The sequence below is a fragment of the Eublepharis macularius genome, chromosome 6 (genome assembly GCF_028583425.1).
Source record: "Eublepharis macularius isolate TG4126 chromosome 6, MPM_Emac_v1.0, whole genome shotgun sequence".
Lineage (NCBI taxonomy): Eukaryota > Metazoa > Chordata > Lepidosauria > Squamata > Eublepharidae > Eublepharis > Eublepharis macularius.
The window spans coordinates 98,174,173-98,200,097 of record NC_072795.1 but is presented as its reverse complement, the minus strand read 5'-3'; the positions used below and the strand labels follow the sequence as shown (position 1 = coordinate 98,200,097).

Genomic DNA, 25,925 nt, shown 5'->3' with positions numbered 1-25,925 from the left:
TAACAGCAGTATATGAATGAAGCAAATAAAATAAGTAAGTTACTGGATTCCCTACATACACTTGGTGACATTATATAGGGAGTCTGCCAGTCAAAGGACAGAAAAAAGTCAAAGTGCTTACAGGATACGTCCAAGCCCCTGCTTAGGCAGCTTTACCAGTTCTCTGATTCCCCGTCAAGATATAATACCACACTATTTGTCATAACCTAAGCTAAGCTATTGTCTCTGGAAAAACAAAATGATGCTATTCTTCAACTGTAACTTCAGATTATAACATAATTTTAAAATACCACCTTTACATTTTTAACCAACTGTTTTTCTGAACATTACTGGCATTGAAAAGAAGCAAAACCAGAAAGGACTTCAAATGCAGTGAACTTTAGCAGGAGCAAGTACCAACTTACTCAGAAGTGGATACTTGATATTTAAAGGATATTTTTTTTACTTCATTTATACCCTACTTTACTCCCCAACTGAGACTCAAAGTGGCTTACAACATTCTCCCCTCCGCCATTTTATCCTCATAGTAACAACCCTGTAAAGTAGGTTAGACTGTGTGACTGGCCCCAAATCACCCAGCAAGCTTCCATAGGAGACTTGGAATTCTAACTTGAATCTCTCAGTCTTATATTCTAACCCAGGGTTTTCCAGCCTTTTCTTCCCATGGAGGAACTCCTAAATCAATTTATGAAAATATTTACAGGCCAGAAAAAGTTGATGGCGGGAGCGCAATTCAATTACTGCTAAATTATTGTGATTTGTATTGTCAGTACTCTGCAGTGTCTTGCAGAATTCCCAGCAATGTCCTGTGGAACCCCAGTTTTCCATGGAACCCTACTTGGGAAACACAGCTCTAATCACTATATCACAGTGACACTATAAAATTGTCTCAACGATAGCAACTCATACAATATTTTCACTGGATTTATTTGTGGATTTAGGTGAGTCCCCTCCCACTTCCTGCCTTAACATGTTGATTTTAAACCACTGCTTTTAGTGACTTTGCTTGATTTTTTAAATTGATTTTGTCATTGGTTTTTATGTAACTGATAAGTTTTATTTTGAACTGTTAATTTTAAGGGATTGGGTAAATTGTTGTAATATATTTTTAACTCTATGCTGTTTTAATGTTTTGATGTTTCATTGTTTACTATCATAACCATGTTATTATGTTATTTTAATATGTTGTTAACTGCCTTGGGAACAAAGACAGTTGAAGGCTGTGGTATGTGACTGAATATGAAGAAGAAGGTTTTGCAATTCTTATATTAGTTTTCTTTGGCGATACAAATCGGGGTTTAAACAAACTGGTGTAGCTTTTGTTTGCGTAATTGGGGCTGAAGAATGTTGAGACCACGTTTAAGAAAGCAAACAATATCCTGTTGTCTTCCTAAAAGCAAATTTGAAATTAACGCTGAGAAGGCAAGTAAAAAGAATGTCCTGTCTCCATCTGTAGGACAAGGAGTTAACCTGAGCACACACGCTACAGAGAAAGATCATGCAAAAAACCTGATTAGCAATTCCTAAGAGAGGAGACCTGCCCACTGCACGGGAAAAGTCCCTGCTTCGTTGCTTGAAGGACTATAGAAAGAAAGGCCAACCCCCTACAGGTCAAAATCCTCCCTCATGCCAGGCAAATCAATCAAGGACATCTGCTCTAACAAATGCAGGCAAAAGGGCATCCTGCATGTTAAAAGCACAAAATGACGGCCAGCACTGGACACCAATGTGTAGGCAGCCTTACAGATTTACAGACAGGGGTTGTGACCCTTCCACTAACACTTCCATACATCCATATGAATTAAGGGGGAAGGAATGATTTATAGGACTAATTCCACTACCAAATTTACTGTAGGAACTATTTTAAAAATCAGGTGGCTAGCGCTGCAAACTAGTCCCTTCTTTTGCTTGACCAGTCACCACAAGAAAGGATCAAAATACAAAATATGAAAAACTCTGTGTGGTCTACTAGAGCAGGTATGAAGAGACAGAGATACACTGCAGTCTCTCTCTCTCTCTCTCTCTCTCTCTCTCTCTCTGACTTACAAATCAGAAGCCATTCCTTGGTGAAATGGAGAAAGTGCATTTCATACACCCATTCCATTTTTTTTTTAAAACTGGCTTCCTACAAAACATCTGTCAATCTTTGCCTATGGTATAAAGGACATACCTAGATCTCTCAGCTGGCATCTACAGTTCAGTTATAACAAAAGTAGCAGAACTTTAATAGTAATGAAAAGCTATTTTAAAAGTGTTATTTCAGGGCAGAGACCCTCCCAAGTAGATATTTAAACCATTTAGCACCACCTAGGGACTCTCCAGATATTTTTTTTAAAGCTCCAGAGTGACACACAACCAGTTTCTACCGTATGGAACTCTGTATTTTCCGAGCAATTAAACTGCAAGCATGTGTTGCTTAGAAAATGTGACCCCCCCCCTCACCAAGTTATGCAATTGGAGAGAGGTTTATAGACTTTCTGAGCATGTGAGTATGTCCTGAATGTGATCAGTGGCAAAAGTTCCTGTTTTGCATGAGAGCTGCTGTAACCCAGTGGTTGGTCTGTGAATGAGCACTCTGCTAGTTCAACTCCTGCTACTGCCATGACCTCAGCAGGTGGCCTTGAGTAAGCCACTCCTCTCAGCCCCAGCTCCCCAGCTCTGTTTAGGGTATTATATAGCACTGCTTTGTTCACCGCTCTGAGTGGGGGCCCTAATCTGTCTAGAAGAGTGGTATATAAGCACAATATAAGCATTATTCCATTGCCCTTCCCTGTTTTTATCATGCAGCCCTTTAACCTGCCCCTCCCTTCGGTCTCTTCCCTCCATCTGTACAAAACCTTTTAAAAAAGTTCCCCAGAAGCTGTGCATTCCACTAGACTCCCTTCCACTACTTGGGAACGGCTACCCTACAAATGAGGAGTTAAACTATAGAGAGGGAGAAACAGGGTTTCTTCCTGCATCTGTAATGGCTCTTAGGAAAGATCCTTGAGATAATATTTCTGTGGCATACACACCACGGTGTGATCAATGTGACCCACAATGTTTCACTTAAGTTTAAATAAAGTGAATATTCAAAATAAAAGGAGATTATGTCACAGGATCAAATTCAAGCGTTATGGCAAAGTAGCTATGTTAGTTTCTTGCAGCAATAAAATTAACACCTAAAAAGAGACGTATGAAATCTGCCCTCTAAACTATCAATAGTGATAGTGGGAGCCATCTACCAAATGTTACAGAGTTTGTGTTGGAACCTCATTGAACTGAATGAAGGCTGTATTCTAGTAGTGCATGTGAGATTCCTCCCTTAATCCATAAACTGGTACAAACAAGGAAAGCTGCTATGCCCTGCTAGAACAAATACAGCTGGAACACAGCTATGATTAAAAGAATAATGAGCTAAAGCCTCCATCTACATTATCTGAACTGTGACAGAGTAGATACCAATTAACAGTGAGCTAGAGGATCCAGCCATTGATTAGGTGTGCAGGGTAGCAAAGCAATGAAGCGATGTTTATTCTTTAGTCTGTTAATGTAGTTAGGGTAGACTGGTGATTTACCAGAAAGCTTTTAGCTGCAAGTTAAACTTTGGTCGCTTATTTCTACAGTGACACAGTGGCCATTAAAACTAACAATCTGGCAGATGTTTACATTACAAAGGGTACCCCCTCCCCAAGAAAATGATTTCCACATCAGTCTAAACTGCATCAAGTATTTGCCACTGACCCTCAGTGAGAATAACAGGATTTGATTTGCTGTTTGGCATTTTAAACTCCATCTGCAGCTTCTGCTGCTGCCTGCAGGAAAGAGCTGAAAGTTTAAAACAGTAAAGCAAACAAATCAAACAGCTCCTGCTTTCTCTGTTTTGCAAAGCCACCACATCTTGGCCAGTACTTAAATCTCCACCCAAGCAAGTGTCAAAGGGGTGCAGGCCTATCCCATCCAACATCAGATCTTTTGTGATATAATGGTTCCTGATCAGAGAGGAGGAGAAACCCAAGATCTGTTTTAGGAGGAGGAGAAGGAAAATGAAAGACAAACAGAAGATGGTAAAAAGTAATCAGAACTGTTCAGGCACTGTCATTTTTCGTTATTCTGGCTCAATTTTAGTTCAGCATAAGACACACTTGTTAACCTACACCTGCATTTCTAGATTCCAGAATTATCTGCCCCCCCCCTCTCTCGGATCTTTCCTAGATCATTTAAACAGAATTTTGTAATGAAGATTTGCTGATGCTTTGAAGTAATTCCTCCCCCCAATGTTAAATAAATCATGTCAATGATTTATTGCTTCTTAATTATAATTTAATAGGGCCAATAATGTGCCACCTGATTTATGTCACTCTATATGAACATAGAAAATCTATTTTTGAAACAACCCATATATCTCTTCTTCCAGTAGCTCTGCTGAGAATGTCTTTTGGAAATATACTGCCTTGTGCTGCTATTTAGGTAGGCAGTTTTAACAATTTAATGCATCAAATCCAGCACTTGGAGGCTGCTGTAGTTCCTAAATATTTGGCTGTGCCATCTCCTGCAGAATCACTGTCTAAAATGGATGAGAGAAAGTGATGAAGAAGGAAAATGTCTCAAATTTAGTTACACGTACTTGGTGTTCAATGGCTGAATCTTGGCACTGCCTACTAGCTAAAATAATGTTTAGTTTCTGAAGAAGTCAGCAGAGGAAGTGATAGAGATGGGCACTATTATACTGAAAAATATATCTCAGACTTCAGACCATGGGATAGCCCATACGGGGATCCATGAGCGGAGTAAGGGCTGGTTTAACACATTTATCACTGCAAAGCTGCTTGCCTGTGCTCCCTCACAAACACAGGAGTGTTACTCAATCATACTCCGCAGCACTCTTCTTCCATGTTATCACTGTAGCATGGGAGTCAGCCCCAGGAAAATAGCTTTGCCACAGATTGACCTAGAAAGGTAGCAGAGCACATGACAGACTGACTACTGACTGAGCCATGTAAAGCAGAGCTATACCCTTCCAAGCCTATTGACTCCAATGGCCTCCGAAAGGGGTCACTCTGCTTAGGATGGCACTGTAATACAAGGTATGCTATGAGTAATATTTTAATTCGTGTGTATTCCACACAAAGAACAAGGTAACATCCCTGGTTCTCTACTTGCCACCCCAGCCGGAAGGAAGAGACAGACACAGGCTTGGAATTAAAGGGGCGTTTATTAAATGACCATAACATAAACAAGGCAAGGGCCAACTAAGCAGTACAGGTCAAGCCCTGGGGTCAACTCCGGACCTCCGCCTTGACCTGTCTGGGCGAGCCCCACGCCCCCGGGTGTAGGCCATCCTTTGAATGGCTGCAACCCGGGCTGCCAGGCCATGGATCCCCATTGAAGCACCTGTTACGCCCCAGCCGCAAGGCATGAGGGGAGGCCTTGTATTGAGGATCCCCGCAGGTTTCTGCCAGCGTATGGTAGCCGCAACCATGCATACCGCCCTTAATGGCAGCCCTGTCCCCACTCACGGGGAAGTGCCACAGGGTGCTCACCAGCCCGCACCCTATTCCCAAAATCTCCTGCCAATGACACCAAAACCCCAACGGCACCACCTCAAATGCCTCAAACACTGCCATTAGTGCAAGGTAGGCGAAAAAACCTTCCTTTCCCGCAGCCAAACTGGGAAAAAAGGTAAAAAATTCCTACCCGGCTCTGGAACAGCAGCCAGCTAATCCTGCACTAAAACAGGGAGAGGTGGGTGGGCCGAGCTATTTCCCAACTGCGGCCAGGGGAAGACGGAGCCGCCGAACAATGGCCCTTGGCTCCGCCCCCTGGCCCATGCCCCGGATGCCCGGGAAGGAAGGGAGCCTGCCTCCTTTCCACCGGGCGGGGCGGCAAACTAAGACTCCCTGCCGAGGCTGCGCGCAGCCGCAGGGTGAGTCTTCATCTCACCCCTTTATCCTTGCACCGACTTTGTGAGGTGGCATGAGAGAGTGTCTGAGTCACCAGTACCCAACATGCTTCATGGCTGAGCAGGAATTTTGAACCAGTTTTCCCTGGTTGAAGGCTAGCTATTAGACTGCACTGATGCATATAGTGGCACAGGAAGAGACCCTAGGTATCAAAGACCAATTTGTGGTGCCATTCTTTATTATGGGAAAGTCACTGTGAGAAAGCCTTGATTATCCATGTGGTTCTCAGTCACGCACGTGCATGCATCTGAAGGCAGAAGGAATCCTGAGATGAAAAGTCCCCATCTCATATACAGCACCTCTGTTCTTATAAACAGAGCATTTCACCGAAGGCTCAGTATTTGAAAGAACATCTGTAGAAAACTTTCCATCTATGACTCCACGACATCTTGACAACTCTTGTCTCATCTTGTCTATTACCATAATAGGATCGTTCTCAAAGCGGTTCCATATCACAAAGCAAGGTGATATACACTAATTTTGGTTAAAGGCATTGTAAAGGATTTGCAATATTTCTTCATAGCTTGTGAAGTTGATGGGCAAAAATTTTGATTCATGTGTAAATTGCACTTTGTCTCTAACCTTAGATGTATGAATGTAGCAAACTTTAATTAATGTTCATAAAGCACTCTGGAAATGAAAATGGCCACATCAAGATAGGGGAAGGTTATTATTAGATGTTCCCATTTGTTGTGCAATTCACTTGCTGTCTGCAATTCATTGCAAGGAGAAGACCAAAAAAAGAGGATTGCCTCTTTTTAAACAACAATAATTTCACACCTGAACTATGAAATGAAACTTCTCAGCAAAGTGATTAGGGAAAATGCCATGCAAAAATATTTTGGACTAAGGGCTTGAATTTGCACTGATTATTTTGCATGAGAGATTGAAAAAATGTTATGTTGGGAGCTGGCTACTTCTATGACATTTAACCTAAACGGGCAGTTCAATCCTAAGAGGAGTGGTGGAAAGTGCATAGGGAGAGAACTAAGGCTTGAACAGGCATAAATGGCTCTTACGTCAAAGTAAATCCCTCTCCGCCTGCGCCTGTCCGAGGCGCACTACTGCAGATGGGTTGCTGCTTGGCGGCCGGGCAGAGGTGTAAGTGCGGCGCAAGTTCCCGCACTGGCGCTGAAGGGGGGGTGGGTGGGCCGCGAGTTAGTCCGCTTCCAAAGCCTCTCCAGGCCCAGGAATGCCCCCTGCAGTGATGGAAAGTTATGCCACGAAAAAAAGAGGCGTAGCCCATAGGTGTCCATTGAATGGGAAAACTTGAGCCCCTCTCCTGGTGCCCAGCCCTACCCCTGCAGCCCGAAGGAGCATAGGATGGGAACTACAATGGGGGCCAATCTGCATGTGCTTCCGGGGTGGGTGAGCCCCCCTCCCTGAACCCAATCACCTGCTTATGCACCCTACAAAACCTTCAGCTGCACTGTGCTGCTCATGACCGTAGGTAGGTGTGCACCCAGTCAGAGGCTCTGCCCGTCAGCCTCCTGCCGCAGGAACGCATGGTGGCAGGCCCTGAGTTCATTGGGGGGGGGGTAGCGGGAAAACTTGGAAGAAGGACAAAGTCCAGAATGTCTGGCTAACCACTGAAGTCTCCTTGCAGGTTACCTGACTCTGAAGTTTCAGCTCAGTAAGAAACAAGGGAGCACTTACGGGTAAGAAGGAGATGAGGCAGCAGCTAACCCAGCTCGCTGATTTGTGCCTGCTGCCCCCTCACCTGAACGCTAGCATCTTCAGGTGAGGCTTGGCAGGGGAGGGGGCAGTGGCTGCAGCCCCTGCCTCCCCCAGAGGCAGTTGCCCAGAAAACTACTCTTGACACAGCCATTCGGGGGGGGGGGCTTGCCTGACATTGCCATTAGCCCCCCCTCCAACTCCCCGTCGGAATGTCCTCTCACACATCCCCGCTGTCGAGGTCCAACCCACATTCTCACATCATGAAGATGCAGTGATGTGTTCAAGCAGATGATGCATCTTGCATAGGCAGCCCAGGTTTATCAGGTTATTCACTGCTCAGAATATCTCCACTGGACAGCACTTTATGGATGCTATTTTATTTATTGGAAAGATTTTTCTAATTCAAAACCAGACAATTCAGGCTCTCAAGGTAGCTTATAGGCAACAAAGAATAGTAATTTTTCTCTGATATCACAGCATGGACTTTCCAAAAAGACATATTTGCCATTGGTACAAATTCAGACCACTTATATTCTGTCCTGTATCCTGCCTCAGCTGCAAGAAGCTGCAAGTCTAACCAGATTTGTGTTACTGTAATAGTAATAGAAAGCACCCAGATTGAACAAGACTATAATCAACTTGATCATGGGCAATGTCTCATTCCTTTGATCATTATCACTGCTTGTTATTTTTGCTGCAAGCTGAATACAAATTTGGAAACATTTCTTAAGCACTTTTTAAACCTCAGATGTAAAGAAAAAAGATCCTACCTCTACCACTGACTTTGCATCCAGTCGAAAGTTGAAATCACCAAAGACAAAATAGGAAACTCTTTCAAACCGCTGATCTATAATTCTGAAAAGGCATATAAGAAAAATATTAAGTACAATAAGCCTAGCTGTTTGTGAAAGGAAATAATCTTAACAGCATTTGACCTAGAATTTAACTGTAATGAGGTTAGAACTTCACAAGGTACAAACCTTTAAATCAAAACCTTCCAATTATGGTGGTGGGAAAAGTACCTCCATGATTGACTCAACATGCACACTGTACACAAGAGAGCAAAGTTCTCTGAGATATCTCTGGATACATGCCTGACACCATTCTGGAGACATTTCACTGACACAGCTAGAGCAGAACGATGACCATGTATACAAGGTCAGTGCATTTCTGCTTTGGTAGTCTTTTAGCCAAAAAAAAAAAAAAGGCTGACCACAAAGGCTGAACTTCTCATCAGCTTGACCCATCCAAAACAGAAACCTGATCAGGGGGAAGAATATGTGACTACTTTTTTCTACTGACAGATAACTAGTAGTCTTAATATAGTTTACACTGACAAAGGTGAGATAAATATCTTAATAAACATTAAAATAAAATACAATTGTATTGTCTGAATGGTTTGAATAAGTAATTGGGCTACAGAGATCAGTTCCCCTGAAAATGGCTGCTTTGGAGGTTGGGCTATATGGCATTATACTCTGCTGAGGTCCCTCCCCTCCCCAAACCCTGCCCTTTGCAGGCTCCACACTATCAAATCTCCAACCTGGAGCTGGCAACCCTAAATATATTGGTTCGATACACACCCAAATAAATGTTCATTTGACTGAATTTCATTATTTTGAACTAATAAAAATGTACAGATAATAAAAAGGCTAATGAGTGAACACACACACACACACACACCCCTCTAAATGAATACTGCAAACCTTCTGAGAACATTCCGTAGAGCAGTGAACCTCAAACTGGTGGGTACATTTGTTAGAGATTTACAAATGTTTCTTTTGGGTCCTCTATCAGTAACATTCTGCAATTATGGGGTAACTAAAAGATTGCTTCTGTAACAGTTTTGTAACAATTTTCAGCAACGGTAAGAGCCCCAGTGAAATAAATTATTTTGCTCACAGGAAATTTTTCACGTGCAACGGTAAACAATCGCACAGGTTGGAAAGCAATGTAGGGATCTGGTCAGCTGGTTAATGAATGAATTTTCATCAAGTAGTTTTTTTGAAGTAGGGGGGAAGACCAGAATAGGGTGCCTAATTCATTCTGCAGCGATGCTTTGAGTGATCTCAGAGAGATGAATGGGCCAGAATGAACAGCTTATGAAAAAAAAAATGCACTCCTCTAGATTTTAGCAGTTAACAACTATAAATCTTTATAGCTCATCAAATATTAAATATATGCAGAAGTGAATTTTTTTCTAAGAAGACTAGAGAGCTTTAGAAGTTGCTTTATTGTAATCCTGCATTACAATTTCCTTTTGAACATGCCATGAATCAAAATTTCCTATAAAAGGTTGCAATTAATCACCCAATGGAGTGATAAATTTCAATGGTGTAAAAAAGAATGCAGCCAAGCCATGTCACCAGCATTAATTTAATGCTTCTCAGTGGGAGGATCTAGAGGTATTTCACACAGTTCTTGTTTGATGTCTATATCACATTATCAAAAACGAAACGACAAGACTTACAACCTATTTTTACTGCACTACTATGGCTGATCAAGGATAAAGGATTCCAGCAGCAGGGGAGGGTACAGCTGATACCCTTTAATAAACATGGAGCCCCCACCTAGCTGGGAAGGGTTAGAGCACAGTGACAGACAACACATTAGAGAAGGTCCCAGATTTAACGCTAATAGGAGCACTGGAAAGGACCCTGCTAGGCCTTGGAGAGCTAATCAGAACAGACAGCACTGGACCAATGCTCTGATTCAGTACAGTGCACCTTCCTTCATACGAAAAATAAATATACAGGAGATGGCCTCAAGAGAGGCATTCAAGAGCTACATACATACTGGAAAATAAGGAGGCAATGAACACCCAAGAAATGGCCCTGAAAGGGTTACTTGAGTGGTGTACACCAGTTGCAATCTTTCTGTTTCCATTCCATAATAAACAGGTTCTTTTGGCAAGTAAGACAAAGCTGTAATACATTCTACATGGACTTTGGTTCTAGCTCATCCATTCTTGATACTACCATCCAAGCCACTGCTTATGGTACAGTAACTGAAGAAGAATGATAGGGCCAATGCACCCATCCTCCTGAGTAGATAAGCTAACATTTTATTTTAGAAAATGGAAAGTAGAGTGCCACAGACACAGATGGTGCTGTTATGAAGTCTTCCACCACCTTTTCTGCATTTTCTGGAAAGAACGAGTCTGTGAATTTATAAGATTGTAGCTTTTTAAAAAAAGAACTCTTCTACTTAGAGTTTTCTGTATGCTTCTGCTGATATTGCTGAGATTTGCCACATTTCCATCTAAGAGTCACCATGATCTCTGGACTACAACCATAATTTGCTCCATCATAATTTTCAAGATCTGATTTCTGTAATTTTCTCTATTTGACTAGACTCAAGTACATGAGCTGATAGTAATTCTTTTTAGCCAGCAAAGACACTTATGTTGCCTGTTATTATACTGCTGAAGTATTCACCCTCCATTTGTCCTGGAGATACACAAGACTTCTGGGTAGCATCATGTAACAAGGCTTCTATTTTCCTCTTGACAGAATCATTAATTTCCAATGATTCACATTCATAAGCTGTTACATAAAAAAAAAAATTAAGACATCCATCCATCAAACCTTTGTACATTCTGCAATGTTCCAATTTATCCAAAGTAGTGTAATGGAGGTCATGGCTTAGCAAGCCATTCCTAAGTATTTTTAATTATTGTGTGTTTGTGGCTGTATTGCACCGCCTTTCAACCCCCACTGTTCCAAAGACCATTAAAACTTTCAATTCAAGTCTATCCAGAGACTCAGCCTAATAACCATGATTATTTATTTACAAATGCCCTCATCAGGGCATTGATACCCACCGGATGACCCAAAAATAAATGTAAGTTGGTAGGATAGATCTGCTTTAAAGGCATTGAGTATTCCTTTCTGTTCCAGTTCCAAATCTCAGTTTCCTTTGGCATTTTATTTATTTATTTAACTCGATTTATATTCCGCCCTCCCTGCAACAGCAGGCTCAGGGCAGATTACAATTTATACAATAATATAAAATATATGTACCTTTAAAAACCAATACAACTCCTTAAATGTTTAAAAAAATGCACAACAAGCAATACAGCAGCAGATTTTAAAAGACATATAGCAGCAGATTTCTCCAGCAACCACCACCCAACCACCTCTAAGAATATATGGCAAAGACTAGGTGGTAGATACCCTTTGTAGGGGCACAGCTATCTTTAGGTGGCTGGCAGGGAGGCCCAGGGCGTTGACCATATGCCTGGTGCAACAGCTCCATCTTACAGGCCCGGTGGAAGGATAGCAAATCTGGTCGGGCCCTGATCTCTTTAGACAGAGCATTCCACCAGGTTGGAGCCAGGATCGAAAAGGCCCTGGCTCTGGTCAACGCTAAATGGGTCTCCCTGGGGCCAGGGACCAGTAACAGCTGTTTATCACTGGATCGAAGCATCCTCTGAGGCTCATATGAGGAGAAGCGGTCCTGTAGATATGCCGGTCCCAGTCCGCATAGGGCTTTATAAGTTAGTACCAGAACCTTGAATCTGATCCAGTACTGCACCCGTAACCAATGCACCTGGCGTAATGCCAGTGTTATGTGTGCAGTGCAAGGCACTCTGGTGATGACTTGCACCGCCGCATTTTGGACCAGTTGCAACCACCGGATCAGGTTCAAGGGAAGCCCTGCGTAGAGAGCATTACAGTAGTCTAGCCTAGAGGTGACCATTGCCTGGACCACTGAGTCGCAAGTTGAGAGATAGGGGGTGAGTTGCCTGGTCTGTCCAAGATGGAAAAACAATGACCTGGCAACCGCCATGATCTGGGCCTCCATTTTCAAGGAGACATCCAGAATCACCCCCAGGCTCCTAACTCCCGGGGCCAGTGTAAGCACTGCCCCATCGAGTACAGGGAGCCGGAATCCTGAATTCATGTTCCAGTGACTCAAGTACAGGATCTCCATCTTCAAAGGGTTTAACTTCAGCTGACTCTGCTGCAGCTATCCAGCCATGGCTTCAAAGGCATGCTCCAGGGCATCTGGGGACGATCCAAGCTGGCCGTCCGTTAACAGATATAGCTGGGTGTCATCAGCGTACTGATGACACCCAAGCCCGAAACTTTGCACCAGCTGGGTGAGGGGGCACATACAGATGTTGAACAATAGCGGGGAGAGTATTGCCCCCTGCGGTACACCACATACTAGTGGATGGTGGGATGGCAACTCCTCCCCGAAGCCAGCCTCTGTCCCCGACCATGGAGAAAGGAGACAAGCCACTGTAGTGTGGTCCCCTGTATTCCCATATCGGTGAGGCGGTGGGTCAAAAGGTCATAATTGACCATATCGAATGTTGATGAGATATCTAGTAAAATCAGCAGCGCCAATCCACCTTGATTCAGGTGTCTGCGAAGATCGTCCGTGAGAGTGACCAGCAGTGTCTCGGTCCCATGGCCCGGGCGGAAGCTGGACTGGAAGGTATCCAGGGCCGAGGTCTCCTTCAGGAAGCTCTGCAGCTGCTCCTCCACCTGCATAAAATACTTCAGCTGGTCCATTGGATAGCTGACTACAGTTATCCAGTTGTTTGGATCATTTCAGGGTACTCACTCTTACTGATGTTGACAGGGTGTTTGTGGTGTAGGCCACCACTTGCAAGTTACAGCCTCTGTTGTCTTGGCTGGTTAAGTCCAACCAAGAAAAGCTTAGAGGTTCACTGGCCAGGTTTTTTAACACTGCTCTGGATGAGGGTGATTTCCCATGGGTATTTAAAGAAGCAGTGATACTTGCCAAAAAACCAAACCTACACTTCGTACCTGGAAGGAAGATGATCTGGACAGCTTCTGTCAGTCCCTAATCTTCTGTTCTTGGATAAGAGGATCAATCTTGTAGCAACAGAGTAACTTCAGGCATTTTTTAATCTTCTGAATACATTCTTCATTGACCTTTTTCAATCTGGCTCTACTATATTAGTATGCCTAGTAGATGACATAGATCTACAGACCAATAAGGGAAATTTTTCCATGTTGATTCAGTTACATCTTTCCCATCGGTTTTAATATATTTGATTATTCCATTCTTTTGAATTGTTTAAAATACCTGATTGGAATTTCAGGAGTGGCTCTCCAGTGGTTTCAGCCCGTTATTGCGTTACAGGAAGCAGACAAGTCTCACCAAATGCCACGTCAGCTTTCTGGGATGGATTATATGGGGGTACAAAAGGGTCAATGCTGTCACCAGGGTTGTTTAGTGTTTATATGAAGGCACTGAGTGGGTTCATTTGTAGTTTCTGGGTTAAATGTCTTCAGTATGCTAATGACAACCAGCTCCAAGTTTTACTAAGCATCTAACAGCAGCTATCTGTAGTGAGGAATTCCAATATTTTGATTTGCTGGTGACAGATGGGGTTGGGATTTCGGTATCTGATCAGGTAAAGAGCCTGGGGGGGGGGGGGTTTCTCATGGACTCATCCTTACTTTATGAACAAGAAGATGGAACTGTTCATAAGCAAACCTTTTTTAATTATTTGGGTTTGTAGGCTCTCCTCTCTTCTAGAGTTGTCTAAACTTGCTACACAGATCTATGCTTCTGCAACTTTTGAACTCTACTGGAGAGCCAGCATGGTGTAGTTGTTAAATTGTCAAACTAGTATCTCAGAGAACCAGGTTTGAATTTCCACACTGCCATGGAAGCTTGCTGGTGACTTTGGGCCAGTTACACACATTCGGCCTAACCTACCTCACATGGTAGAGGAGAGGACAATTATGTAATCCACCTTGGGTCCTCATTGGAGAGAAAATTGTGGTATAAATAAAGAAATTAAATACAACTGTAATATTCTTATATGGGGATGCCCTTGAAATCTACATAGACATTTCAGTTGGAGCCTGTTATGACCTCCTTTCTGTCATGTACTTAGATTTTGCCTTTAACTCTCTTCTTCTTACATCCTCTGCGTAGATTGCTACCACCAGGAGTTATATTAGGGAGAAAACTGGGGACTTAAATAAACAACATAAATAAAAAATAAACATGGTGGTAGACTTTAACCCATGACCATGAATATAACAATAATTAGGACAAAGAAAACAGAGGAAAGTGATAATCTTTAATTGAAAAGATGAGTAATCAAAAACTGCTTGGAATGTGGAGTATGCTGATGCTATTGACAGAATAAATCAAAAAACGTAAATTATTGCTCTTATCGAACAAAACCGGATACCTTTCAAACATATGGATGCTTTTTATTTAAAAAAACATTGCATCCATTGCATTTGAACCCTTCCTTTCAGAGCACTATCTGTGGTAAAATGCCACATTAATCATTCTTGTAAGGCAGATTAGATAGAAATACTGACTGTCCAATGAGGTATTCAGAGTGGGGTTCTGAAACCCACTTCCCTGTAGTCCCCAAATTCTTATATTATACTTCCCAAGATACTTTCATACTTTTCCAGGCATGGCATCTCCTCTGGTTGCTGGTCTTTGTTTCCATGAGAGAAAAATAACTTCCGATTGTATCTCCTTTATTAAGCGTTCCTCTACTATTCAGCCACATCTTTGGTATTTGTTACAGTTTGTCAAGTTACTTGGATTTCATTAACCATGACTGTTGAAAAGGGAAATATACTCTATCATGTTTGGGGGTGTGTTTCTATTTATTTTAAACTGGCAGTAAACTGAGGATGGGGAGACATTGCATCACGGCATTTTCTTGGCAGACTTTTTACGGGGTGGTTTGCCACTGCCTTCCCCAGTCATCTATACTTTACGCTCAGGAAACTGCATACTCATTTTACCAACCTCAGAAGGATGCAAGGCTGAGTCAACCCTGAGCTGGTTATTTGAACCCGGCTTCCGCCAGGATCGAACTCAAGTCATGAGCAGAGCTTGGGCTGCAGTACAGCAGCTTACCACTCTGCGCCACGGGACGTCCCCCCATGGGTCAGTAATGATTCGGTGCTTTCACAGGGGACTACCTTTACCTTTAAACTGAGGATACAAGGGGCTTCCTTCCTCTCCCGCTCACCATCAGGCCGCCCTACTTTACCTCCCTGCAGGCTCAGTGCAGAGATTTCCCTGTTTCTCAACTGGTTTGTGGCTCTTGGTGATGGTCTGCTACCATGCCCGAGTGTGGGGAGGCTCACTGCTGCTGTGCCCAGGCCTGGCTTGCTGCCACTGTGCCCAAACCTGGGGTGGCTTGGTGCCTCCATGCTTAGGTGTGGGACAGCTTGCTATACAGTATTTTGTTATTTTATATTATTCATAAAATGAAGGTACAGATCTTCAAAAGAATATCATAAAGATCATTAATAACTGTTCTTTAATATGTTTTGGAAGCCATATTAGGATGCAGGTTTAATATAGTAAAAGCTTTTATAGGTTATAACCAATTTCTTCAGAGGCTAAAGTGAAATATATTCTTTAAAGAAATCAAAGCATACTCAGTGAAGACTATACAAAATCTGCACCAAGGTGATTAAAATCTCTGTGATTTTTCTGGGCTCCACAATGTGGATTTTATGCCATCATGATCATTCAGTATTCCAAGTGAAAATAAGACAAGGAGAAATATAATTCACTTTAATGTATTTTCAGCACTTATCCCCCACATACTGCTACTACGATGGACAGGATTTGAGGGTGGGGGAACTGGAGCTAAATATCAGCTATTCAGTGTGTGTGAGAGAGAGTTGGGAGCTTCTGAACGTGATTCAGTGTGACAAGAGGCACAGTGATCTGGCTAAACCATTTCTCAGGGCACTTTGTAAGGAGGATCAGCTGCATTATTCCTTTAATAGCCATGTCTAATGCAATAGCCTGGCGTGTTTTGTCCCAAGTCAAGGTATCAGCTGCAGGTCAGAAGGTAACATTCTGTTTACAAGATTATTTCCTAAAGCACTTATCTCGCCTTCGGTGTGAAAAGTTGACTTTTCTGTTTGTCAGGGGGCTTGAAAGAATTGAGGGAATGGGAAAAATTAGCCACACTGGGCTGGAGCTGAATAGAATTAAGTGGGAGGTCTGAGAAAGGCCTGCTGTGGCACTCAGCAGGATACCTTATTAGCCACGTCATCGCAGTTCATTCAGGCAAACAGTAACACTGTCACCAACATTCCCACACAAAGACAAAGTTCTTCACACAGTCTATAAACATGCTTCCCCTGGCCGATTCATCCTAGCTTGACACCACTGAAAGGAGGGTCCTTCCCCCACTTTTTCTGAAGGAAAAAAAAAGAATAATGAAACAAACAAAAAAATCCCAACCACTGGCCAAACATGATGAATGGAAAGAGTGAAAAGGAAAAGTATTGTCACATATTTAGGGGGAAAAACATTTGGAGGTCAAACATTAAATAATGTTTGACCTCCAAATGGTTTCTTCCTTAGATAAAAAGGCAAGCACCTTTTTAATCATACCAGAATCTTGAGAATTAATAATAGATGTACCCCTTTCAAGTTTATTTTCCTACTTTTCTAGGCACTGACATTCCTCACAACTTATGTACCTAGTATGTAATGATGTAAAATGTCACAGAAGAGTAATCTATATTAATAATGAAAAAGTTATTTTAAAAACCCTTTTGTATAACAAGAAATAATGTTTGGTATGAAATTCAAATAACAGAATTTGCAGTGAACTAGAAATAGTATTGAACACATTTTTTAAAATTTCTCAAAATGTGGTTAAATTGAGTTTTTAACATTTTGAGGGTGCCACCTTGCCTGTTAAATCTGAACATTTCAGTAAGGCAGCTGACAGGAAAAGCTACTTGAACATTATAAAATGGCATGGCAAACACATAACATAGTCATTAAACGGCTTTTAAAACAAGAATTACTGTGACATGGCGATCAAACATTATCATGGTCTAACTGCATTACTTTTGTGGTCATTTGGGGATTAAAAATACCTTTATTTTCCATACATAAAATAAAATTGATCTTTGAACTCAGCCTATTTCAAACTGAACTGGCAAATATATAAATATATATGCTGCACTAGGTCTCAGCATGGAAGGCTGAATGATCTTTTCACATGTTGCACTCTCACTGAGAAGTTTAGAAAGCAGTTTGGAGTTAGAAACAATACGGGAGTTTGCATATATAGAGGATACTGAATTCCCACTCTTCACAGCAAAAAGAAAAGGGCTGCCAATGTGGTATCAGAGTGAAGGTCACAGAAAGGTTACTGGACAGAAGATTTTGCATTTTATGCTTGCTTTATATAAAGTGTGTTTATTAAAATGTTTCTGATGAACAAAGCTCATACTAGAAATGGAAGGTTTGCAATGAGTTAAGAGGTATGGTGTTGTTAAGTATAGATAGAAGAAACATTGTTAAATACTTAAAAGGAGCATTTCCCTCCATATGAACCTTCTTGAAAATCTTCTGGGGGAAGCCCTGTTCTGCATGCTGCTGACACCTTTGGAAAACTGGCTGGCCACTACCAGAGGGAGAGTTTTTTCCACTGGGGAACCAAGTACGGAGCAGAGTCCCGCCTCCCTTGTGAAGCTTTGTTGGCCCAATCACTGGTGACCCTTCACAATATTTTTCTCTCTTTTGCACAACATTTGCAATGGCAAATGTTTTACAGCTATGCTACATTTTCATTATTTTATTGATATTGGTTGTTTTGTAGATATGTATTTGAGAGGATAAGGAACCGAAAAACTAGCTGTTTGGGTCCAAAGGAATTTTTAGATTCCACTCCCCTCTCAAAATAGCAAACTTACAACAAAAACTCCTGCAAACAACAAATTGCTCTTGAAACTGAAGGCAGTTTGAAAATCAGTTATGGATATAGCATGGGAGAGTGAGGAATCAAAACTATCCAGTAGATTTTTATTCTATCTGCCCTTCAAGGAATGCAGGTGGTGTATGTGTTCTCTCTTCTCCATTTTGTTTTCACAGCAATCCAGTAAAGCAGGCTGAGATAGAGTGACTGGCCCATGGTCATGCAGAGCTTCATGGTAGACTGAGGATTTAAACCTGGGTCTCCCAGTTCCTAGTCTAACACCCTAACCACTATACAACATCAGCTCCATCGCACTGATAAACTCTGCTACCTTGGGCAATCTGCTTTCATGAATATAAGCAGCTCTTCAGATCTCCATCAGTAGCAATAACAAAAATGTAGTCAAATTATTGATGAACTATTAAATGGGTGTTTCTCCCTACTGATCACATAGCAAGATCAGAAAGGTTGGTGAATGGATCCACACTATGCTTCTGAGCTATTCTAGGGTATAGAGATCATGAGATCTCTCTTTAACAAAGAGTTTAAAGTAAGTTGATTGTATGGCAACACACTTCCACAGCAACCGAAATTGAGGCAGTGAAGTATGGATGGGGAAACTCATAGTGCAATGTCATTATTGGTGCAAACCTAAGCAGAGTTACTCCAGTCTAAGCCCTCTGCTTTTCAATGTGCTTAGACTGGAGTAACACTGCCTTCAATGGGCTTAGACTGGAGTAACACATTTCTTCTCATTACTGGAGAGCATTAAGGAGATCAGAGATGCAGAATTGCTATTTTCAGTGGCAGCCATGCAGCTTCGGTAGTGTCTAGCTCTGGCCAAAGTGCTGGAGGGTTTAAGGACCACTTATAGCAACAGATGCTGTCTTGTACAATTCTGTATCCTTTGATAAGGCCCACAGAATAGGAAATTGTCTAGAAATAATCCTTTTTTAAAAGAAAAATTAATTGGCAGCAGTGAAAGTGGCTTAATGTAAGTGCTTTCAGTTGCATGTTTGAAATGTTGCAATACTGACATTAAAAAGCTTAACTTTATCATATTTTTGAACCTCTTCCTTTTTGATGTAATAGCTAAAACCTATTAATAATACCAAAACATTTCAAAAGGTCAAGCAGCAAACAACAAGATGAAAGGTGTTGTCAAGAGGCTTAGGCAATCATTTTAATACTCAGGGTATTTGCCAGAACCGTTTAACTAACATGTGCATTCACTTTTAATTTCAATATAGTGCCACTTTAACAAAAATGCTGCATTTTTAATTAATTATTATGTCAGCAAATATTAAGATTGCAACAAATGGCACATCAATAATATATATATGTAATTCAGAGAAAAGATTACAAGAAAAGCTATAGAAATCAATTTTTAGAGCTCGAAAACTGACTGTCTTTAGCCTGAACAGTATTTCCCTTCTATTGACAAAACCATGATCTTATCTGACACTGACATTCACCTAATGCAATGTTAGATATGTATAATGATATAAGTACTTGCCAATTCTGCTACTCAAAAACATAGTTTGATTCTCAGTGCAATATGAGAATATGCTACAAGTGTGAATTGTTTCCCCGCATTAGAATGCGTGTTGAACCTATAGATCTAAATTTGCTCTTTACTGACTTTTAGGGAAGCAATTATCTCACAACAATCCCATGACTAGAACATCAACTGCTGTGTTAAGCCATAGATTTGCTCTTGCACATGGTGCTGTTTCGTAGGAACCACTTATTAGCTATTCAAACTGAAATAACAAGAAACAAACTCAAGAGATTCACCAGGCTTGTTTCAACAAAAATACCCAGAGGTCTGGGTTTTTTTTCAGTTTTAAAATAATACTGGGCTGGATTCTTTGAAATACAAGTACAGCAGTGGTGCTCATGATGGATTTTTTGTTCATCTTCTGTCTTCATCCACCACTGCTGGAAAAGGTGATTCTAGAGACTCTAGCCCCATGTGGAAAAAAGCAACATACTTGGGAGGCTACAATGAGGAGGGGCAACTGGGTGAAATTGTTCTCATTTTCCTCTGTGATTCTGTTGGTTCAAATGTGAGGTGGGAGCAGCTTTGCCATTTTCTCTAGTTCACCGCAGCCCCCAAGCTGGGATACTATGACCAACAGTATCAACTTTTCAGGGGTCTCAGGGAGTTCCTGGAGGAATGGAAAGGTGAAAAAAATCCATACCAACACGAGCAGTCTACTCACACTTCACTGAATCCAACCAAAGGTGAAATGGAAATTTAGAATCTATATAGGAATGAGAGAAAATGTTTCATTTTCAATTCTAAAAATCTAGTAGTAGCTTAAAACTGAAACAAACAGCCTTTATTAGGAAAAAATACTTTTAAAATATTTTCTAATAGTGAGAGGTCTTTCAAATTATTTCTAATTTTTCTAAAAACTTACAAGCTCTTTTAAAAGTATGAACAGGGTTGTCTTGGGGCTTTCACTTTTGCACTCCATTACAAACTCACGTTGAAGATTCTTTTACCATGCTTTGCACATGTTGTTAGTCACGATATTCTTAAAACTGTAGTCCACAAATCCATTTCACTAGCAATGTTATTTTCCTCACAAAGAGGAAGGCACATAGCCTTTCTATGATAGAAAAGGCTTTTCTGCCTTGCATTAGGGGAAGGTGCCTTGGACTGGACTAGCATGGATTCACCATTCTTTCTGCAGGAGTGTTGTGTAAACATTATTTGATATGAAGGGGGATATACAACTCCAACAAAAGGATTGTGCTCAATTGATCCATATCACATGAATAATAAACACGTATTATTCTCTGGCTAGTAATATCAAGCATCTATAAAGTTGTGCTGGTAAATGACAAAAGAGAAATAAATCATCTGGCATTCATATGTAAAGCAACAACATAATTGGTGATAAGTACAGAATAAAATAAGCAACACAGTGTGTTGCCTAACTACATGGATCTTCTTTAACAAGGATAATAGGACTGTGGAACTCTCTCTCTTAGGGCAGTTAGTCTCTGTCCCTGGTGGCAGTTAGGCTTCAGGCAAAGATGGTTCCAGCATGTTTGGAGTGCTGAATTTACAGTTTTTGTGATACTTATGGGGCATCTGCTGCTTCAATACTACATTGTATTTAAAATTAGTAATACTGTTTTAAACAGTGTAATGGTTTTCTGGGGCTACAATGGACCTCTGAGGGTTTTCCGTCACATCCCTGCTTTCCCCACTACACTGAAGAATTCCCATCAGGAATTAAGGATTAAAGAGACAGAAGCTGGGTCTGGGTATAAACCCGCTCACCTACATCTATAATTGAGGATGAGGTAAATTGATTAGGAAAAAATGGTTTAAAAAGTTCATTTAAGAAGAACTTAGAAGAAAAAAGTTCATTTAAGAAAAAACAAACAAAAACAGAGGTAAATATAAACAGTAAAGATAGAGAAGTGGGCTGACAGTATTTAAACAGTTCTTCTCAGAGAGTCAAAGGGCAGTTCCAATTCCAGGATTTTATTCTTATCCCAGTTTCTTGTTAGGTGAACCCTTTTTCAAATTCTCTGGTCTTACTACCAACCACCAACCTTCAGCTTGCTTACACTCCAGCTGTCAAAATCTTAACTGCATCCTGCCCCCTAGCTCATAGCTCCTACTGGTTGGTTCAGAGACTCTCTCATTGGCTTCTGTGTTGCTGGGGCAATTTTCACTGTTGTACCTATCACACTTATACTGAACACTTTTATAAATAAATTTTGTGTGGATTCTTGGATCAAAAGCCAGAGCATAAATATTTTAATAAAGAATTCATTTCAGCAGACATATTTTGAAGGTATTGTACTACTCCCCCCCTTACCATGCTTGCAACTCTCCTGTAAAGGAACAGGAACAAGGTAGAAAGGATAAATGTTAATCAGTTGGGCCTAATGAGTTTAATTAAAAATAGTCATCCTATTCAACGTGATGAAAAGTGGATTGCTTAAAATGGTAATGTAAGCTGAAAGAGTCAGTGCCTGGCTAGAGGCTAAAAGGCTTTGGCTTATGTTTTCATAAAATTCCTGTCAGGAGAAACGGCCTAAGTCAGGATTTTCTGCTTTAAAAAAAAAAAGAATCTTATATATAATGAGAATAAAGAAGTGTTTACAAACACTCCAACTCCTTGCATTTCTTAAATGACCCAGATCTTTAACACAAGGTTTGCCTCTGCCTAGAAACGAAGTGGCTTTTCTTCTGCTCATTCAGCTGCTAGTTCTGGGAAAAGCCCAAAGAGAAACATTTAGATTGGAGGGGTCTTTGAGAAAATGTGACAGTTGACTGATGAGCATCCATAAAATGACAAAGCATTGCTGTGTGGAGCCTGTGCATCACATCGCTTCACCCTGGGAAACTAATTGCTTTGAATTGTTAATAGTAACATTATTTTTCTGGCAATCATTTCTTTTGAATACCCAAAATGAGCATGAAACAGCTCCTTTGACTGGACATAAAAGTTAAATGTCCCAATGTTGATCAAATTAACTTCAGCTATGTGACAATGGACTATATTTGTGAGAAAATAATGAAGGTCACAAAGGGGGGCTTTATGCCAAGATTTCACAGTTGTAATGTAAAAAGTGTTTCAGTTCAACTAGGCCCAGCTACATTTCAAAGAGAAAACAGAAGAGCTCTGTCACTTTCGAAGGGAAAAAAATTATCCACTCTGGATAACTTCAGGATGTTTCAGAGATTGGCACAACAAGAGAAACATCTGGCTAATCTTTCACCAAAACGAAACAGTAAGTCCAGTGGCACCTTAAAGACTAACAACATGGACTCCAGCACAAGCTTTTGTGAGACTGAGCTCACGTCTTCAAATACAGTATTTCTCCTATTGTTTCTAGAGAAGTGAGCTCAGTCTCACAAAAGCTCACACTGGAAAAAATACTGTTCATCTTTAAGGTGCCACTGAACTTTTGTTTTTGTTTTATTTTTTTGCTAAAACAGACTGACACAAGTACCCCACTGAAATAATCTTCCATCGCCCTGGTTCTTATTAGAATGCTGAGTGAATGCTCACATAGGCTCTAGACCTTCAGTTCTCACTCTGATAAAAATGTCTTGGTTGCTCAAAGGAATTCCCACCTCCACCACCCCGACTACAGACCCCGTTCAAAACAGTCCAACATTCTGTAAGGAGGGTTTGAGAATCATCAGGAAAAAAGATGCGTAATGATTTAAAGCAAGTGCCTTCTATTTCCAGAGCTATACAGTCACTTATTTCTCAAATGTCTGTAGATAATAGGATGCAAATATGAGAATGATAAGGACAAAGACATCACAAATGTTCTGCAGAAGGAAGTTCGGGGGAAATTACAGCAATCATTATTAATAAATTGTTTAAACTACTTTTAAGCTAAAATATGCTACATGTATCCATATCAATAACTATTAAGTAACAAAACAATTATACACGCCTGCTGCAGGGAGGGGGGAGGGAGGAATGTCATTCTCTTTAGCACCATATTAATGTTAATATTTTCAAAACCCTGCCGAAGATTTAACTATTGACAATGATTCAGGTACAAAACAAGCAACTACAGGATGTGCAAATTTATTTTTGCAAGTAAAACTCTTAATCATACTTATCTTCATTTATTCTGTTCTGTAAGAACAGGAAAAGTCAATTTTGGTTTTTTGGTAAATAATTAAGATGGAAAGTGGTCTATGACGGTCACTTCAATTTTGCATAAACGGCTGTAATTAACTGGTGTTCACCCTGGCTGGCCAGGATGCATCCAGCAGACAGGACTGTTTCAGTTACTCCCACAGCGACTTAAATCAACTGTGAAAAGATGTTTCAGTTTCATTCAGTGAAGGTTTAGCTCATTAAACTCTTTTCCTTCTGAGTATTGTTCTCATAGTTTGAACTGCATTGCTGTTAAATGCTCTTTAGCAGTTTAAAGGCTTTAGAGGAAAAGACTTATCAGCCTCTGGTTTTAACAGCACTAAATCTGCATTATTAGGGCATGCAGATAAGGGGATTTAAAGGCCCGGCTTGAAACCTCTCTCTTCTATGTTTATCTGGCACCGCATTGCTCCTGTAGCTCAGCTGGAAACGTAGATCTGTGAAGCTTTAAAGGGAGATTAAAAGCCAAGAAAAGAAGTACTTTCTTTCCTATAGATGCTCTCACTTTCCCTTTTCCTACTGTCTGAAGGGGTGATGGCAGACAATGGTCCAAGATGGTTCCCAAAACCTTCTGAATGGGGGCACTGTTGGTGGTAGCATTCATTCAAAGTGAGCTTCAGTGTATTGTCCTCCCCAATCAGCAGATTAGAATAGAGTTTGCTGGTGGCTGCCAAAAGGTTAGCAGTGCTGATGAAAGGAGTTTCCCATTATTCACTGCTCTTACAGAACTCCCCTTTTGTGCTGGGCAGCCCATCATTTCACTACGGAGGTCCGGATCTGCGGCTGGCTGCTCTCTCAAAATGAACAATCTATGTGAATGCGAACCCTCAGTGGTAGTGCCAGCGAAAATTGAGGGTTTTCTTTTCTAAAAAGGCAGGAGAGCTAGCTCTGGGTTTGGCAATGTCACATTTTAATGATATACCACCATGACATCTTTGACCCACAGTTAACACTATTGCAGCCAGACAATTTCCTTACCCTTGCCAGGGCATTGTAGAGGCATCCAAAAGCCCCCAAAGGAAGCAGACAGAAAATAATAAATAATACACAAGCTCTTTATAACAATAAAAACAAAAGGGGTGGAAGAAATCCTAAATTGAAAAATTATGTTTTCTCTTTGAAAAATATTAACAAGTGCACATAAAATAGCCCCACCCAATTGGTTTAATAGCCTGTTAACATGACACTCACTAGAAAAGGGGTGGACTGAAGGTAGATCACATTCTAGTCTTGTGCCATCGGCTAATTTCTGGCAGGTCACCTAATGCCTGCTGGTTTCTGGGACTGTTGCAAGGAATGCTGAATTAAATGGACTTTGCTCTGACCCAGAAAGGCACTTTTGTGTTCCTTAACAACAATGTAGGTTCAGTATAACTTAACATAGATCAGTTGTGCTAAGAGTTCCAGAGTATGCATTCTTCTTTTATAAATTAGATAAACAATGGTGGACCACAAAAATTCAACTTAAAAAAATTAGAGCTATGCAAGACTGACTATTCTGTCTGCATTTTAAAAAATTATTTGTTGCAGCACTAGTAGTTAGGAAAAGCTTCAGGATTTTGGAGGAAAACAATCATTAGTAGCTCTTCCCCCGCCCCCCATCAAGGGGTAGGGGACACACATACCAAGACAGCACCTCAAAGATTTCTACCCAGTTGACTCAAACAAGCAAACCAAGATCCATAAAACATCCTATAAAATATTTAAAAATCCATCACTTTTCTCCCAACAGCTTAGGGGTAGCCTCCCAGCAGGTCAATAGCAGTAATTCTGAGCACAGAAAAGTGAATGTGGAAAAGCAGAGAGACTTCAGCAATGGCAAAACATTACTTTTTCACTTAGCACTAAACATACCAGAATGAAAGTTTTGGAAGAAAAGTAAGGGTTTGCCAAGTCTGGTCCCAGCCCTCCATGGACTGGGACTGGCATACCTGCAGGACTGCCTCTCCCATT

At 41.0% G+C, this 25,925-nt stretch overlaps 1 protein-coding gene across 1 annotated transcript in view; it reads right to left on the bottom strand.

The window, feature by feature from the left end:
* Positions 1-25,925, bottom strand: part of INPP5A (inositol polyphosphate-5-phosphatase A) — a 358,040-nt gene that overhangs the window by 119,439 nt on the left and 212,676 nt on the right. The window contains exon 9 of the mRNA XM_054983325.1: positions 8,390-8,474. Within this exon, the coding sequence (XP_054839300.1) occupies positions 8,390-8,474 (85 nt within the window). The remainder of the gene's footprint in view (positions 1-8,389; positions 8,475-25,925) is intronic.